Source organism: Pelodiscus sinensis, chromosome 18 (assembly GCF_052426305.1).
Source record: "Pelodiscus sinensis isolate ZL-2025 chromosome 18, ASM5242630v1, whole genome shotgun sequence".
In the NCBI taxonomy this organism is placed as follows: domain Eukaryota; kingdom Metazoa; phylum Chordata; order Testudines; family Trionychidae; genus Pelodiscus; species Pelodiscus sinensis.
The window spans coordinates 5,600,831-5,619,193 of NC_143069.1; the positions used below are offsets into that span (position 1 = coordinate 5,600,831).

Sequence of the window (18,363 nt, forward strand, 5' to 3'; positions counted from 1 at the left end):
GGCGGGCTGGGAAGTGGCGCCGGGGGTCAGGATGGGTCTCATCTGCCCCACAGAATCGAGGAATATTGGGCTAAAAGAGACCCTCACAGACAGGGCCATACTTAGGATGGATGGGGCTCTGTGCTGTGCTGTTTAATGGGTGCCCGTCTACCCCATGGCAGCTTGTTTGGGGGGTGTGGGGACAATGCTTGGTTAGAGCTGGGATTTTATAATCTTCAGCCACACACTAATGAACTTTCTTTAAACAACTATTTAAAACAAATTTGAAACTAAGGCCCCGTCGAGTCACAGTAACTTCAGAAACTGACCGTCTGTACCGGGGCTTGGCAAATGCCTGTCAAACAGCTTCCTTGCCTCCCCAATGGCTCTCTCGCAGGTCGGATGTCCTGCTACTCGCTCGGGCAGGCTGTCATTGGTACGTTATGTAGCTCCTCTCCGGGGGAAGCAGGGATAGAAAGGAGGAAAGAGGATAGCTGAATCTGGGAATGAGGGTACTACGATTTCCGTTCTGCTCATTGGGCTTCCCTGTTAACCTGTGGAACTCTCCACCACAGGAAATTCCTGAAGCAAAGACAGTGCAGGATCGAAGAAGCTGGGAATCAGAATCCTTGAGTCTTGGATCCAGCCCAGCAGCAGTGGAGAGTCATTCAATCACTTTTATTATCTGTATTTGGAAAGAAACAATGCTCGCTTCATTGTGCTCACTGTAGACCCACCCTTCTCTCCTCCTGCACTCCCAAGGGGGGGTGTTTTATTTTGGGACAGTTTTTCAAGGTGCTTTTTGGTTGATTTCTGAGCATTGGGGTTTGCTTACGGAGCATGGCTCGCTGCTCTCAGCTTCCAGCCCCGATCGGCCCCCGTGGGACAGGAGAGAGGGGACCAGCTACTTTGGGGACATCCATGCTGCCATCTCATTTGTTCTTCTGCGGGAAAGCAGCTTTGACCAGCGAGAAGACAGAGTAACAGGAGCCTGGAATGGCAAGAGAATGTCTGGTGGGTTTCTCGGAATAGAGCCCTAAGCCATAGCGCTGCCCCCATGCATATGGAACCCAGGAATCCTGGCTCCCAGCTCCACCTCCAAACCCAGAGCTAGGGGTAGATCCAGGAGTCCTGGCTCTCTCTTCTCCCTGCTCTAAGACCCATCGCCTCCCGGAGCTGGGACCAGAACTCAGGTATCCTGATTCCCAGTCTCCCTTGCTCTAACCACTAGGAAATGCTACACACGCCAACCCATTCACAGCCCAATCTTTTCCCCTCCAGAGCTCTGTGAGTTCCCAAGGGGGCTGAACTCACTCATAGAAAGTGATCAGTTTCGTTTCTCTGTCTGGCCTGGGCTTTTATTTTAAGAGCTAACGGGTTTATGTTTTATTTAAATCAAGCTCATAACCGGGAGGGAGGACTTTGCTGCAGCTCCATTAAACAGCTAATAACTGAACCTGAAAGCGATGTTTCCTCCTCCCTGCTCTAACCACTAGTCCCTGAATTAGAGCCAGAACGCAGGAGCTCTAGCATAAGCACCCCCCTCCCCACTCTAACCACTACACCCCACTTCCCAAGCCAGAACCCAGAAGTCCTGCCTCCCAACACTGTAATCATTACATCCCACACCTCTCCCTGAACCTGGGATAGAACTCAGGAGTTCTGCCTCCCCTGCGCTAACCACTACACCCCACTTCCCACCCCGAGCTAGGGCTAGAACCCAAGTCTGCTGAGCAGGAAGCAGCATCTACCAACGACAGTGATGGTCATCGTGAATCGATACAGCAACGAATCCAGGGTGCCCCCCTTCAGATGCACAGGCAGGCCGTTATCCTCCTAGGCAAAAAGGGAAACGGAGCGGGGGGGGGGGGGGTGGTGAGGAAAACAGCCCCCCAGTAATTCCAAGGGTCCCTGCACTTCCAATCAATGGGGAGTCCTTTATATAGAGAAGGGGACAGATTCAAAGAGTCTTCCCAGCCAAGGAAGGACCATGGAGAGGTCAGTGTGGGGTGGCAGGTGGTGGGCCACCTCTTTAGAGGCCATAGGTCCTGTAGCCAGTCAGCCCCATCCCATTAGCCCTGCCCCCACTCCTGGGCCAGAGTGGGAGGGTTAATTAGCAATGCGGGGGCAGGGCGGGGGACAGGGAGCTGATGTCCCTATAAAGCAGTGTTTCTTAAAAAATATTTTTTTATGAGGAACGCCAAGGATTTTTTGTTGAGAAAGAAGGAAAGGTTGGGGCGAAAGTTACTGAACAAAACAAAACAAAACAAAAAAAAAAGTCATCTGCCCCTTTAAGGGTGGCCATTTTGAATTCTGTTGTTCTCCACACTGCTATAAAGAGCAGCAGGATGCCCCAGACGGAGATGGCTAGGGAGGGAGTGCCTGCCAGTGTTCCCTCTAATTTTTCCCATCTGTGTGTGGAATAAATTTTGTTCCATGCACTAAGATGTGCAGATGTGAACCACAGGAAGACACATGCTGCCCATTATGGGTGCACTGCTAATCAGCTGGGCAGCATTTTAGGCTCTCCTGGGGGCTCAGTTTATAGGAAACCCTGGTGCCTGACTGCCTGGGAGAGTCCTGCTGGAAAGATAAGTGGCTGACGAGTAAGCAGTGCGTTTGGGGTGATGCTCATGTTGTTGTGGTAACAAATCCAGCCCCCGGGAGGATGTTGCTGAACCAGAGACGGGTTTGTTCTCATAGCTGGATTGAGAGGGCCCTGAAAAGTGGGGAAACTGAGGCAGGTATGCTTTCATGTGACCCCAGGCTCAGAGGGGGTGCAGTGGAGGCAGCTGACCCATTTCCAGAGAGGCAATGGTATAGTTTCCCTCCCATCCCCCCACTAACCCTGCCAGCACCCCCCATGTGGCTACCTTCCCCATTCAATGGGAGGGAACTGACCCCCAAATTACACCCTGCTAGAGCTGAGGCTGGAACCCAGACACCCTGACTGCCAACCCCCCCCCCCCATTCAACTCCATCTTTTGGCCCCTCTCTCCCCCTTTGCCTCCCTCCACCCCCGAGAGCCAAGCAGGGCCTGTCTCACCTGGAAGAGCTTCTGATGCTCACGGACTTTGTTTTTCACCTGGTGGCGGGTGGAGGTGGCGAAGGAGCGGAGGATTCCCAAGCGGGAGCTCTGTGACAGGGCCAAGGGGAGGGAGGATGGGTGGGGGGAGAACAAAAGTGAGGTGGGACCTATGGAATAGAGTGAAATCAGCCCCCGCCCCCGCCCCCACCCTGTGCCCAGAGCCAAGGTGAGTTCAAGTCACAAACTGCCGACTGGCCAGCCAGTGCGGCTTGGTCCTGTTCTCACGGCACAGATGCCAGGGGAGTCCCTCTGGATTTACACCGGGCTGAGCGAGGTCAGAATCAGCTTGCTGGGTTCTGCACGCCTCCCCGTGGTGCGTCTGGTAAGGGGTGTGTCTAGGGGTGCCAGGTGTCCGGTTTTGAACCAGACAGTTCGGTATTTGAGCTTTCAGTCCGGGAACCAAACTGAGAAAATATCGGACAGAGAAATGTCGGGGATTTTCTAATTACGTAAATTTTATTATCAGGAGTATCAGTACGTAGTTGTACGCAACTATGCAGTAGAGAGGAGGGGGTGGGGGCGGGGCGGGATGGAATCCCCCGGGCCGGAATCGCCCGTGCGCCCCGCCAGGACCATGTGCGGGACTGGCAGCACCCTGGGATCTGCGTGTGCCCGGGCCAGCCCCTCTCCCTGCCGGCCGGTTCCTGCCCCCACGTCCCACCGGGCCAGCCCTGCTCCCCCCAAACCCTTCCTGGCCAGCCCTGCTTCCCGCCGGCCAGTTCCTTCCCCTGATCTCCCCCGGCCAGCCCCACTCCCTCCAACCCCCTCTCAGTGTCCTGCCAAGTCAGTCCCCAGTGTCACAAACCCAGGCTGGGGGTCAGGGCTCCTGGGTTCTGTCCCTGGGATGGGAGGGAAGTGGGGCCTAGTGGATTAGAGCAGGTGGGTAGCTGTGTTCCCTTTAACATTTCCCATCCATGTATGGAATAATTTTTGTTCTGTGCACCAAGGCCTGTGCAGCTGTGCACCACCAGTAGAGACACGTGCTGCCAGCTGTGGGTGCTCTGCTAATCAGCTGGGTGGCACCTGAATCTCTCCTGGGGGCCACCCAAGGGCTCAGCTTACAGGGAACACAGGTGGGCAGGGCTAGGGGTCAGGACTCCTGGGAGCTGTCCCCGTGCTGGGAGGGAAGTGAGGCCTAGTGGCCATGGGCAAGGTGCCAGGCAGGCAGGATCCCCCCATGCCAGGCTAGAATGGTCGGGCTGGACCAAGGGAGGTACAGGGCAGGGTGGTATAAGGGAGGCCCTTATACTGTGTGACCCTCCCCCAGGGCTTTGCCCCACCTGCGCCCAGGGCCGCTTCCGGTCCCTGAGCAGGCAGAGTGAAAGCAGCAGCTGCTTGGAGCCTTCCGCCGGGGTAGCGAAAGCACATGTGAAAGTGGCCAGGCTGGGACAGTGAGCAAGGCGGCCACGGGGGACATACGGTCCCCTGCAAACAGGGGTCTGGCTAATGGGATTGCTGTGGGGGCAGGATCTGGTTCTTGCTGCGGGATCTGGGCTGCCGGGAGCACCCACACAGCTGATGAGGCCCAGGCGAGAACCCTTTGGTTTGCTACCAAACCTCATTGTGCTGCCAGAGGCTAAGAAACTCTCCGAGTGGCAGAGCCTGTGATGGGTCTATGGTTCCCAGGGCAGCCTCAGTCTGGACTTGAGGCCACTGCAGGGAGCAGGACTGGGAATCCCACTGCTGACACCAATAGATCTAAAGTCACCTTGGGAAAGTGCAAATGCAGAGGCCTCTGTGCCTTTTTCTCTCCCTCCACCCCACCCGTCTCTGTCTAGACCCTCCTTCTGCTTAGCCCCCAAAGCAGCTGATCTAAGCCCCCTAGGAATCATCTCCACAGCCCACCACGGACTTCACAGGGTTTATGGACACCACGGAATTTTAACACCCAGACTTGCTGTCTCACTTGCTGGTAAGCTGCTCCCCATTCCGGACTCTCTGCTCCCTGGTTCCAAGGCTTCTGTATCCTTCTGGCGGGGACATTTCCTTCCCCTAAGCTAGCCACCCTGCGGTTTTATTCTTACTTGTGCACGTGACGCCTGGATGCCTTGAGTAAGAGCTGGGCCCCACTGTGCAGAGCCTGAATGAGATCAGGGCCTCGTTGTGCCGGGCGCTGCACAGACCCGGAATGAGATCAAGGCTCGGTCATTGTAGGTGCCAGGCAGAGGCGGGCCCTGCCTTGAAGAGCTCCCAGTCTGACCAGCCAAAGGGATTACATATAGGGAAACTGAGGCCTGGGAAATGCGGTGACTGGCCCAGATCACACAAGGAGAACCCAGATCTCCTGAGTTACTGCCCAGCCCACCCTGCCGCTCCCAGGCAGGCCCCTGCCCCTCCCGCCATCATCCCAGCCCACCTGTCTGCCTGGTTGAAGCACACGGTGCACCGGCATGCAGCTGGGCATGCTGCGCGCTCACTTCTGGGCTTTGCTCTGCTATTGGTGGCTTTTGGGACCCGCTTCCCCAGGCACCTAACAAACCAGCCCGGGGCACCGTTTTCACTTTGTGGGGCTCAGTGCACACAAGTGCATGTATACACATGGGGGCGGGGCTGTTTGGGGGCGTCGCCCAGAGTCATTACGGGATGGATCAGAAAACCAAAACTAGTAGGATCTGGTGCAGTCCGAGTTCTGTTTGCACTGAGCCTCACACGCTGGGGCCCCGGCTTGTGACTGAAGCTCTGGGGGTGCTACCATAATACAAATGTACAGCGCCAGGCAATGGGGTGCTACCGTAATACACCTAATAGCAATACAAAATACAATGCCTAACATACTGGGGGCCAGGCCCTTGACGGAGGGTCTGAGACGCTACCGTAATACACCTAATGGCAATACAAATGTGCAGCGCTGAGAACAGAGAGCATCTGGGTGCTACCGTAATACACTTAATAGCAATAGACAGTACAGCACCTAACACGCAAAGGTCCTGGCCCATGACTGGGCTACCGTAATACACGTAATACACACGTCTCGCCGTACTCATTGGGTCTTGCTTACCCCAGGTGTAAATCAGGATTTCTCCCAGTGTTTACACTGGGGTGAAGCTGCCACACAGCAGAGGCGGGTCAGGACCTAGCTATTTAAAGACACCAGACTGACAGGTTTAAAAAAAACCAAACAAACCGCACAGGCAAACAGCAAGAGCCCAGCAGGGAGCAAAGGTTAGAGACAGAGGCAAAGTGGAGGAGCATAATTCACATGCAAGCTGCACTTGAAGGGGGAGTGTTTAAATCGAGGGGGGGGGGTGGCCAGTGGAGTGCTTGGAGCTGGGGTGTGCATGGATCTGATGGGGCTGCTTGGATTGGGGGCTTGGATGGGGGGGGGAGGGCTGGATCCCTGTGGACTTCATTCCTTATTGAGATGTGGACGTGTGTCTGGAAAGGGGCAGGATCCGCTGGGGTGTTTAGATTGGAAGGTGGCTCTGGAGGGGCTGGATCCACGGGGGAGGCTCTGGAGGAGGCTGGATCCATGGGGGAGGCTCTGGAGGGGCTCGATCCACGAGGGAGGCTCTGGGGGGGCTGGATCCACGGGGGAGGCTCTGGGGGGGCTGGCTCCATGGGGGTGGCTCTGGGGGGGCTGGCTCCACGGGGAGGCTCTGGGGGCGGCTGGCTCCACGGGGAGGCTCTGGGGGGGCTGGCTCCACGGGGGTGGCTCTGGGGGGGCTGGCTCCACGGGGAGGCTCTGGGGGGGCTGGCTCCACGGGGGTGGCTCTGGGGGGGCTGGCTCCACGGGGAGGCTCTGGGGGGGGCTGGCTCCACGGGGGAGGCTCTGGGGGGGCTGGCTCCACGGGGAGGCTCTGGGGGGGGCTGGCTCCACGGGGGAGGCTCTGGGGGGGCTGGCTCCACGGGGAGGCTCTGGGGGGGCTGGCTCCACGGGGGAGGCTCTGGGGGGGCTGGCTCCACGGGGTGGCTCTGGGGGGGCTGGCTCCACGGGGAGGCTCTGGGGGGGCTGGCTCCACGGGGGAGGCTCTGGGGGGGCTGGCTCCACAGGGGAGGCTCTGGGGGGGCTGGCTCCACGGGGGAGGTTCTGGGGGGGCTGGCTCCACGGGGAGGCTCTGGGGGGGGCTGGCTCCACGGGGGAGGCTCTGGGGGGCTGGCTCCACGGGGTGGCTCTGGGGGGGCTGGCTCCACGGGGTGGCTCTGGGGGGGCTGGCTCCACGGGGGAGGCTCTGGGGGGGCTGGCTCCACGGGGAGGCTCTGGGGGGGCTGGCTCCACGGGGGAGGCTCTGGGGAGGCTGGCTCCACGGGGAGGCTCTGGGGGGGCTGGCTCCACGGGGAGGCTCTGGGGGGGGGGCTGGCTCCATGGGGGTGCTTAGGTTGCGGGTGGATCCCGAGGGGACCTGGGTGTGGGGCACTGCACTGCAGTGAGGGGTCCGGCTCAGGGGCTGGCTGCTGGGAGGGGGGTCTCAGGCGGGGCAGCTGGACCCGGGGCCTGTTTCCGGTGAGTAAGGGCTGGGACGGGGTTGGTGCCACGGGCCTGGCCTGGGATCCCGCTGCCCCCCACGGTCCGGGCCTGGGTGAGAGCTGGGCGTCGTTACCAGACGGGCCGGCATCGTCCTGGGCCTGGCGTGCGCTCGCCTCTCCCCTTCGCTGTCTCCTCTCCTGTGCCTGTCGCCCTCGGCCCACCCTCCAAGGGCACTCGGGGGGGGGGGGGGGGCGCTCCGGCTGTCCCGCTGCCAAACTAAGGGCAGCAGCTGAGCTCAAATCGCAGCTGAAGCCAAGAGACCTTGGCACCTCGCCAGGCCGGGCCAGGGACTCCCCGCACGGCCTGGGAGGGGGGCAGGAAAGGGCCAAAGAGGAATAGGAAACAGCCCCCCCAAACCCCCCGCAAAGGGGACTCCCGCCTGGTGCAGAGTGGGAAGAAGAACCCTGCGCCCAGTCCTGTGGCCCGGCCCGGGGTGGGAGTAAGAGGGGACGTGGTGGCAAAGGACAGGAGTTATTCTCTGCCCCATGGGGCGGGTCGGGGAGTGTCCGGAGCGCACAGCGCTGTGTCTATTCTCTGCCCCCCAGGGCCCACAGGGGGCAGGTCGGGGCGTGTCCGGAGCGCACGGCGCTGTGTCTATTCTCTGCCCCCCAGGGCCCACAGGGGGCAGGTCGGGGCGTGTCCGGAGCGCACGGCGCTGTGTCTATTCTCTGCCCCCCAGGGCCCACAGGGGGCAGGTCGGGGAGTGTCCGGAGCGCACGGCGCTGTGTCTATTCTCTGCCCCCCAGGGCCCACAGGGGGCAGGTCGGGGAGTGTCCGGAGCGCACGGCGCTGTGTCTATTCTCTGCCCCCCAGGGCCCACAGGGGGCAGGTCGGGGCGTGTCCGGAGCGCACGGCGCTGTGTCTATTCTCTGCCCCCCAGGGCCCACAGGGGGCAGGTCGGGGCGTGTCCGGAGCGCACGGCGCTGTGTCTATTCTCTGCCCCCCAGGGCCCACAGGGGGCAGGTCGGGGCGTGTCCGGAGCGCACGGCGCTGTGTCTATTCTCTGCCCCCCAGGGCCCACAGGGGGCAGGTCGGGGTGTGTCCGGAGCGCACGGCGCTGTGTCTATTCTCTGCCCCCCAGGGCCCATAGGGGGCAGGTCGGGGAGTGTCCGGAGCGCACGGCGCTGTGTCTATTCTCTGCCCCCCAGGGCCCACAGGGGGCAGGTCGGGGTGTGTCCGGAGCGCACGGCGCTGTGTCTATTCTCTGCCCCCCAGGGCCCACAGGGGGCAGGTCGGGGCGTGTCCGGAGCGCACGGCGCTGTGTCTATTCTCTGCCCCCCAGGGCCCACAGGGGGCAGGTCGGGGAGTGTCCGGTGCACCTCTCTGAGATGATCTCCCCACCCTCTCCCTTGGCCGGGAATGGAGCATGTGGCGTATCCACGCTGGGAGACACAGGAAGCGCCCGACCGTGGCGGCGAAGGGCCCACGTGGCCCCGGACAGCTGTGCTCCAGGCCATGCTCTGCTGCACGGGGAAGTGAAAGCATCTCTAGGTCTTTCCAGTGGCAGCTCCGCCCTTGGCCCCGCAGTGTCTCTCTCCGGCACCGGCCGCCTCGCACGAGCCGGGTAAGCTGGGGGTCATGAACCAGACTCTCCAAGCCCAGATCCCTCCAGGATACAGACCCCAGCATCCTCCTCCCGGTGTCTCCCCTTTCCTCCCCCTGGGGAGGGAACCAAGCCCAGAGGTGGGCTGTGCCGTTTCCCCCCCATTCTCCCCCGGGGCGTTTGGTCCCACCTGCCTGGGCACCGGGGCCGCCCCGGGGGGTTTGGTGGCAGCGCCGTATCAGCAGTCCTGTGCTTGCCTTGCAGGGACGATGGTGCGTGGGGCCCTGCTGGCGTTGCTGTGGCTGGCCGGAGTGGAGCTGCTCCCGGAGGTGCCTGGGGAGCGAATCGGGTAGGTGCTATGGGCTGCGACTCCTCCTTTGCCCTGGTGCCCGCCGGCGCGGGGGGCAGAGAGGGGTCCAGGGCTCCTGTTCTATTCCTAGGGCCCAACTGAGACCTAGAGGCTGCGGATCCCCACCCCCAGCGGGCTTAATGTGGGGCCACCCGGGAGACAGACCCCTAGATTACAGCACCTGCAAGCACATTGCAGAACGTCCCCTAGCTAGGGACTCTCCTGGCTTGGCCAAGGGGTGGGTTTGCATTGGTGACCATGCGGAGCGCAAGCTGTGTTGAAGAAACACCGATGTGGGAGCTGGGGGATTCCCCACGCCCCTTACCTCTGGCTGGCGAAAGGGCCCTGATCCCCACGTAGGAGGTGGGTTGGGGCCGAGGCTGGAGTGCACTGCACTGTGGCTATCCTCTGCCCCCGAGGGGCGGATCGGGGGGATGGCTGGAGGGCCCCATACGGTTTCAATTCTCCGCTCCCAAAGGGACTGGGCAGCTCTGGCAGGGCCAAGAATGGGGGAGGGGGCACAGCAGGGACATAGAGCCACGTCCCATCGTGTCCCTGCCCTGAGCGCAGGACGGGAGTGACTCTGGATCCATCTCCGTGTTTTCCACTTCTGGCCGGGCTCACCAATTGTGCAGCCCCTTGTCGCCGCAGCCCTCTCGGCCCCTCGCAGCCGTCGGTGCGTCTGCCCCCCGTGAGGCAGGTACGGAGGGGAAACTGAGGCACGGGGCCATTAAGTGACTCGCCCAAGGGCAGGGAGCCAATAGGGAGCTGTGGAATACACCCAAGGGCTCCCACCACTGGGCCAGCTTTCCGTTCCGAGCCCGCCAGCCCTGCAAAAGCTCTGCCTCGCCTCTCTAGGGCTTGCAGATGGAAGTGCATGAAGTTTGTCCAGATGTGGCCGGGATCGTTCTGTGTGGTGAGCACCCACCGCCCCCCTCCCCATCCCGCAGCTTTCCCCCCGGGATCCCTGCCCCCCAGCACCTCTGCTGCCCCAGCCCCCACCTGGCTGCTGCTGCCACCATCACGGAGCAAGCAAAACAGCCACATGTACAGTTGGAAAGTGCCTCAAGGAAGTAAACCAGGAGTCGCTGCTTCGCTGGGCCCGTGTCTGAGCTGGGGCAGGGCGTGGGGCTGGCTGGGCCAGTGTCTAACCTAGAGTAGGGTCATGGGGCCAGCTGGGCCCGTGTCTGAGCTGGGGCAGGGCGTGGGGCTGGCTGGGCCAGTGTCTAACCTAGAGTAGGGTCCTGGGGCCAGTTGGGCCTGTGTCTGAGCTGGGGCAGGGCGTGGGGCTGGCTGGGCCTGTGTCTAACCTAGGGTAGGGTCCTGGGGCCAGTTGGGCCTGTGTCTAAGCTGGGGCAGGGGATGTGGGGCCAGCAGGGCCTGTGTGTAACTCAGCTCCCGCCCCCTTACACTAAACCCTGGACCCGACTCCTTCCTGCAGAGCTAGGGAAAGACGCCAGGAGTCCTACTGCCCATCCCCCTTTCCCCCCTGCTCTAACCACTAGACCCCACTCTCCTCCTGGAGCCAGGAGTCCTGATTCCAGTGGGAACAGCTCAGTGTGGGGTGGTGGCCGACAGCGGGGCGTGACCATGTCCCTGTTCCTTTGCCTGGAGGCTCTAGGGCCGCGGTTCGGCTGCGTCCTGCCGGAGGCTGCCGACAGCTGGACCATCCATGGGCTTTGGTGAGAGACGCGGCGCGCGAGGCGGGAGGAGGCGGGTGAGCGGGCGGGGGGGGGGGACAGCGAGGCCTTGTCCCTGACGCTGCCTCTCAATCCCAGGCCCAGCGACGTGATGAATTGCTGCAGCTGCTGGCCCCTGTTCCCCTCCGACCTGATGGTAAGTGATGCCCGGCCCACTCCGTGTCCGGTACGTCCCAGGCCAAGGACCCAGTAGACTCCCAGGTTCTATTCCTGCCAGCTCCTCATGTGCCTGCTCTGGCCCATGGCGTCCTCTCGGGTGCCTCAGTTTCCCCATGGGTGAGACCCGTGTCTCTTTGGCAGGTGTGGTGGCTACCGACGGGCAGGGCTGAGGGCCAGAGCTCAGGAATGGAAAGAGGAAAATCCACCCTCTGCCAACCCCATCCCAGGGGTATGTGGCTTTGGGGAGGGAGGGGCTGCCTCCCCCTAGAGCCCTGGCAGGGAGGCAAAGGGGATGATTCCCCCACTCGGGGGAGGAGTACTGGGGGCGTGTGTCCTCCTCTGAGCGGGGCTGGCGATGGAGCAAGGCCTGCTGGGAGTTGATGGCTCTTCTGTGCAGGGTTGACCCTGGGCCAAATTGTGGGGCTCCCCCCCCCCAGCCCAGCCTGCTTTTCTCTCCCCCCAGGATCTGCCCAAAGAGCTGGCCCAGCACTGGCCTACCTTCCTCAACATCAGCAACTTCAAATTCTGGTAAGTGGGGCAGCCGGGGCGGCGGCGGCAGTGGGGGGGCTCTAGGCCCCCCCGGGTGGGGGGGGGGAGCCGAGCTGGGACATGGGGTGGGAATGGGGCGAGCTGCAGGGAGAAGGCCTGGAGGGGGGGATGTTAAAGGGCGGGAAGGCGGGGGGTGATCAGGTGGGAGGGAGCAGGGAAGCTGTCGTACAGGGTCGGGGTGTCCCCTTGGGTCCCCAGGATCCCCCGACTCCCAGCCTGTAGGGGCAGGTGCCTGACCCTGGGGCATTTCTGCCCCATCCAGGAGGAACGAGTGGCAGAAGCATGGGACCTGTGCTGGGTGCATGGAGGCCTTCAGCTCCCCCAGCAAGTACTTTGGGGCGGCCCTCGCCCTGCGCACCACCTACAACATTGACAGGTGAGCCGGGCCCTGGGGGGATCCAGGCAGCAAGGCCGGTGAGCAAGGGAGACTGGCCCCTGGGGGGGACTCTCCCCCACTCCCTGGTGACAGCAACACTGCCCCTGGGGCAGGGACCCGGAGGGGGTTCAGACCTCACGGGCTGGGGCCAAGGGATTTTGGCTTGTGAGTATGAATGTGCATAGCTCAGAGGGCTTCAGACAACATGCCGCAGATGTGGCCTCACCAGAGCTGAATAGAGGGGAATCTGCCGACAATGCTCCTCCTAATGCCCCCTAATCTGCCATTAGCCTTCTTGGCTACAAGGGCACCCTAGTGACTCATCTCCAGCTTCTCCTCCACTGTAACCCCCAGGTCCTTTTCTGCAGAACTGCTGCTCAGCCAGTCGGTCCCCAGCTCGGGATTCTTCCATCCCACCTGCAGGACTCTGCACTTGTCCTTGCCTCATTTGCATTGGCTCTTCTGCAAAAAGTTCGTAGTGTAGGCAAAGCCTCAATGGATTGGGACTAGCTACGTGGTGTTTATTCATTTTAATTTAGTCACTTACTAGGACCTGTTTTCAGGAGCGACCGCTTATTTCTTACTTTTTGTACTTAATAAAAACACCTTTATTTATTATCAAGCTCAGTGTAAGTTAGGATGTGTCTACACAGCAAAGTTATTTTGGAATATAAATAATGGAGATATACTCATCTCATGGAGATGGAAGGGACCTTGAGAGGTCATTGAGTCCCGTCTCCTGCCCTCATGGGAGTGCCAAGTACCATCCGTAGCAGATTTACCCCAGATCCCAAAACGAACCCCTCAAGGACTGAATTTACAACCTGATGTTTAGCAGGCCAATGCTCAAACGATCCCTCTCCCACAGCTGGTGCTCCGCAATAGCCATGGGAGCATCTACACAGCTAATCCGTTATGTCGAAAGAATGTCGAAATAACGGACGGCTTATTCCGACTCCTGCAAACCTTTCTACGAAGAAAAACGGGATTCTGAAATAGCTATTGTGAAATAAGGCGTGTGTAGATGCTTCCTTTCTGTTATTTCAGACTAGTCCCTCCCCAGGGTCATTCTAAGTTACTCCTCCTGGTGCTCTAAACCGCGATAGCACGGCTACATTAGGAAAGCCGGCCTCGGACTCATTTGGAGGCTTCCCTGCAGTATAGACGTGCTATTTCGAAATACGCTGTTTGGGACTAACTCTTCTGGAATAGCTTATTCCGAAATAACTGTGCAGTGTAGGGCTGTGTCTAGACTGGCAAGTTTTTCCGGAAAATCATCTGCTTTTCCGGAAAAACTTGCCAGCTGTCTACACTGGCCGCTTGAATTTCCGGAAAAGCACTGTCGATCTCATGTAAAATCATCAGTGCTTTTCCGAAAAAACTATGCTGCTCCCGAGAGACTTTTGCCCAAAAGGGCCAGTGTAGACAGCTCAGATTTGTTTTCCGCAAAAAAGCCCCGATGACGAAAATGGCGATTGGGGCTTTTTTGCGGAAAACTGCATCTAGATTGGCCACGGACACTTTTCCGCAAAACGTGCTTTTGCAGAAAAGCATCCTGCCAACCTAGACGCGCTTTTCCAAAAATGCTTTTAATGGAAAACTTTTCCGTTAAAAGCATTTTCGGAAATTCATGCCAGTGTAGACGTAGCCTAGATGTAGCCTAAAAGTGTCACCTTCTCATTGACAAAGAGGGCAGAGCGTGTGAGCGTTCTGTGCACAACTTCGACAAGGAGCAGATGGCTTTATTTAGGGTTTTGGCCCCACTAGGGGATTGGTTTCCTGGGTGCTTTCCCGGAGAGCGGAGCCCTCTCGGAGCCAAACTGATTCAGTGTCTGTGCTGCTTTGCAGGGGGCAGTAACCCCAACCCTGTGTCTTGTCTGGGGGAGCAGAGGAGCTGGCCCAGCAGGGCAGGGTGGTGGGGAGCCCCCGGGAGCAGGAAACCGGCGTCAGTGACTTGATCGGGACACCCTGGGACAAACCCCAAGGGGCTGGCTGTGGGGAGATGGGGATCTCTTGAAGGGTTCCAGGGGGGTGGGGATCTATAATTAGCGATCTTCATCTATGGAAGATCTGTAGTGCGGGGATCTTGCTATGGGGGAATTGCTCAGGGTTGGGGTCTGTAGTGTGGGGTCTGATTGTAGGGGGACCTATAGGGCGGGGCTCTACAGAGGGGGATCTCTAGCTCCCCCAACATTCACAGGGAGGGGCTCTTGGGGTTGGGGGTCTCTATAGAGGGGGAGTCTAGGGACTCTACAATCCGGGTCGGGGCAGTCTGGGGCAGGGCTTTGGGGGATCTCTCTCTCTGGGTCTTTATAATGGGGTGATGTACAGCTCAGCCCATGCTCTTAGGGGCCTGTCTCTGGGGTGACTCGGGTCTCTGCTAGGGGATGGGTCTGTCTCTGGAGAAGGTGGGGCTCATGGGGGAGGTGGCTGTCCTGGTGGCATTGCAGTGCTGCTGTCTTGGGGTGATTCCCTTCCTCCCCTCTCCAGCTGACCCCAGTTCCTGTCCCTTTCACACAGCGCGTTCCAGAGTGCTGCGATCATCCCGTCCTGCAATCACAGCTACCAGGTACCCTCAGGCTGTCTGGCTGCAGGCTCCCTGGGCCCCTCACTGGCCTTTTCTGACTGGGTTTGCCCTTGGTGGCTGATGGTTTGTGGAGGGGGAAGTCCTCCCCCTCCCCCCAGTGCCCCTTCCCCCACCATGCTAGAGTCCTGCTCTCTGACCCGCCCCATCTGCCTTCACAGCTCCACACCCTCCAGCAGGCGTTGGTGCCTGTCATGGGGCAGGCGCAGGAGCTGCAGTGTGTGACTGACGGCCAGGTAGGTCTTTCTCGTACTCCTCAGGGGCCTCTAGGTGACAGCTGTAGGGCAGGGCTGAGGCTGCCAGGGATTCTGGGTAATAAATGGGGCACTGGGTATGAGCAGGGGCTGTGAGGGTAAGCACAGACTGACGTCCTGGGGTTGGGCAGATCCCCAGGGGATTCCGCGTAACAGAAAATGGGACACAGGCGAAGGGGGTTAGTGCAGGAACACTAGGAGATTGTGGGTATGGGGGGGGGGGGCTGCGTCTCAGATAATGGGGCTGTACGGGCTATGCTGAGCATCCCTGGGCTTTCCAGAGACAGGAGCCGGCCCTCCTGCAGCAGGGAGTTCCACAGGCTGGCGTGTGGCAAAGCTTTTATTTCTGCTCCTCGGTTCTATGCCTCACCGCCCTTCTTCCCTCCCACTGTGTGCAGGGTCGCCAGGTACTGGTGCAGCTCAAGGTCTCTCTCTTCAGCAACTTCTCCGCTGGGTGCCTGGAGGAGGGAACCCAGGATTTCTCCCCCTACCGGCCCTGCGAAAACCAGAGTCGCGTCTTCTACTTTCCTCCGAACCAGAAGAATCCACGGGACCCCTGCCCCTGACTGGTAGGCTGGGGTGGAAGGGTCTTGGGGCTCCGCACCAGAGATCCCATTGCAGAAGTCCCTGCAGCCCCCCGGCAGGCTGGGAATCAGAGCCCCTTCCTCTGAATAAACTCCTCAGGAAGATCGAACGAGTCTTGTCTATGGGATTATTGTGTTAGTACGGCCCTCGGCCACTGGCTACCCAGGACTCAGGCATCGAGGCTCCAAAGTCTCTGAGTCGGTGGGCATGCACAGCTGGGCATGGGCTGATGGTAGCTGTTAGCCAACTGTGAATGTCTTGCACGGAAGAGTTGTGCGAAGTGTGTCCGGACGGGCCTGGCGTGGGTTATTTACACCAAACCCCCACGCCCGTGCGTCCTAGAGCCGGAGTCTATTGTGCCCTGCCGCTCCCTGGCTAGACTGGCATGATTTTCCGCAAATGCTTTTAACGGAAAAGTTTTTCCATTAAAAGCATTTGTGGAAAAGAGCGTCTAGATTGGCACGGACGCTTTTCCGCAAAAGCACTTTTTGTGGAAAAGCGTCTGTGCCAATCTAGACGTGGTTTTGCACAAGAAAGCCCCGATCGCCATTTTCGCCATTGGGGCTTTTTTGCGCAAAACAATACCGTGTTGTCTACACTGGCCCTCTTGCGCAAAAGCATTTGCACAAGAGGGCTTTTGCCCGAACGGGAGCAGCACAGCATTTCCACAAGAACACTGACAATCTTACATGAGATCGCCAGTGTCCTTGCGGAAATTCAAGCGGCCAGTGTAGACAGCTGGCAAGTTTTTCCACAAAAGCAGCTGCTTTTGCGGAAAAACTTGCCAGCCCCTGTGTGCTGTGGTTCTGGGGGGTTCATGCTCTGGGCAAACAGGTTGGCCTGCCGGATCCTGGCAGCACCAACCCCCCAGAGGAAATGGGAGTCTTTCCAGTGCCACGGGACCCTCGTTTTTACGTGCCCTGTCAGACTGAAACGCTTGCCCTGCTCATTGGTTCTTGGCCAGTGGCTGGGTGGGACCCCAGTCTGCCCTGGGGGGCTGGCTGCTCTGGCCCCTACCCAGCCTGATTCAGCGTGAGACCATTTGGCCTAAGGAGTCAACCGAGGCCGGAGCTGCTGGCCCGGCGCGTCCTGGCTCTCGCCGCAGCAGAGGGACTGGAGCCGGAAGCTTGTCTGGGGGTTAATCGCAGCCGTCAATTAGCTCAACTGTGCTCGTTAGTGTCGCTCTCTGAGGCAGATTTTTCCAGCCCTGGGATCAGCCTGGGTGCACCTGTGGTGTGGTTGCCATGGCGTTCCAGGCTGCGGCCCCCAGCCCCAGTTCCGGGGCCCTGGCCGGCTGGCGGGGGGGGGATTGCGTGTCCCCAGCCATTGATTAGCCTGGGGCTGCTCCCCCATGGCAGAGGGTCTGGCCTGGCTCCTTCTGGGAGGTGCCTCGTACCCACTGGGGGAGGCTCCCTGGAGGGTGGGGGTGACACCAAGAGGCAGTATGGGCCTAAATGCCTGCCACGCGGAGGGGCCAGGGCCCTTCCCCAGCCAGCTGCTTTGGCCAAAGGCTGCTCTGCGGTGCCAGGGAGGGGCACGAAACCTGCCCCGTTGTGTCCCTCTTCCCTAGGGCTGGGACAGGTTCACAGCCAGCCCCGCTGAGGCCCAGACTATTTCAGCCCCCCTCCCCTCGCGATTCTGTTTCGGTCGGACTGTTTTGCGTTCAGTGTCTGCCCGGGCCTCGGCTGCGAAGGACTCGCTGCTCCGGCCCACTTAGTGAACGTTATATTTCCCGCCAAAGCTGCCGGCGCTGACGCAAGCCGCGTCAGGAAAGCAAGAGCGTCAACGACACAGCGAAGGCTGCTGGCTGGGGAACGTAAGCCAGGAGGGCGCACAGCCCCACAGGTAGAACCCTGGACACCCGCGCCTTACTCCTAACCCGACCTACCTCCGTGCCTCAGTTTCCCCCTCCGTAAAATGGAGCTAAGGCCGAGGCTCTGCTTTGCAAAGCACATTTACGCCGGGCTGATGCAAAGCTGTGAGTGGAGCCATTAATTTGTAGGGCACCTGCAAGGCCTAAAAACCTGGGTGTTAAATAGCTGGAATGAAGCGGTCTTCAGCCTGCATGGGCCATGCCTGGTCCCCGGGACCGACCACCAGTGGGGGCCGGGGCCAGTCAAACACTGGCAGACGAGCTGCTGTTTAGGGTTAACTATATTTCCAAGGCAATAAGATAAACATCAAGGGCAAGTTTTCCAGTAAGCCCGTTACCCCAGCTGCCCCCGACCCCACCCATCCCTTTAAATCTTCCCAACCCTCAGCACAGGGACCGGCCAGCTCACACAGGTTCAAGCCAATTCATGCTGCAGGGTGCTTTCCTCTCCAACGAGCCGCACGCTCCGTGGGAGGCATCCGGCCAAACCGTCCATGGCTGGAGGCAGCTTTTACAAACAGCAGCTCTGAGCCCGGGGGCCATTGCTGCAAAATGGGGGGACTGATATTTGTCCCCCTGAACCTGGTCCCCATTTTTCTTCTCAAAAACCTTGCAACGCCCCATTCGGCTCTTCCCATAGAACCTGCAGTGTCACCCAGGGGAAAGCCCCACCCAATTTGGCATTCAGCCCCTAGCTGGTGGGGGAGCTAGCTGGGCTCTTGGCATACAATCTCAGGCTGTGGCAGCAGAGACAATGCAAATGAAGCGCTCATTAGCATTTCTCACCCTCTCATTTGCATAGTCTCTTCCGCTCCGTTTTGCAGAAGAGGCTTTCGTGCAAAAAAACCGCGGCGTAGAC

At 59.9% G+C, this 18,363-nt stretch overlaps 2 protein-coding genes across 4 annotated transcripts; one reads left to right on the plus strand and one right to left on the minus strand.

Moving 5' to 3' along the window:
• Nucleotides 1-620: 620 nt before the first annotated feature.
• COX7A1 (cytochrome c oxidase subunit 7A1) lies at nt 621-7,744 on the minus strand. The gene is made up of 4 exons (XM_075915341.2): nt 7,606-7,744; nt 3,026-3,115; nt 1,731-1,815; nt 621-970 (listed from the first exon to the last, which is right to left on the minus strand). The coding sequence occupies exons 1-4, from the start codon at nt 7,618-7,620 to the stop codon at nt 912-914; spliced, it is 249 nt and encodes an 82-aa protein (XP_075771456.1). The 5' UTR covers nt 7,621-7,744; the 3' UTR covers nt 621-911.
• LOC106732585 (ribonuclease T2-like) lies at nt 6,184-18,259 on the plus strand. Of its 3 annotated transcripts, none has more exons than XM_075915333.2 (10): nt 6,184-6,229; nt 9,340-9,424; nt 10,283-10,340; nt 11,039-11,106; nt 11,203-11,260; nt 11,747-11,811; nt 12,095-12,208; nt 14,729-14,777; nt 14,954-15,028; nt 15,445-18,259. In XM_075915333.2, the coding sequence occupies exons 2-10, from the start codon at nt 9,345-9,347 to the stop codon at nt 15,610-15,612; spliced, it is 735 nt and encodes a 244-aa protein (XP_075771448.2). In that variant the 5' UTR covers nt 6,184-6,229; nt 9,340-9,344; the 3' UTR covers nt 15,613-18,259. The 3 variants fall into 3 exon arrangements, with proteins under 3 accessions (XP_075771448.2, XP_075771447.2, XP_075771449.2); XM_075915332.2 differs by lacking the exon at nt 6,184-6,229 and adding an exon at nt 8,825-9,096; XM_075915334.2 differs by lacking the exon at nt 6,184-6,229 and adding an exon at nt 9,195-9,215.
• The last annotated feature ends 104 nt before the right edge of the window (nt 18,260-18,363 follow it).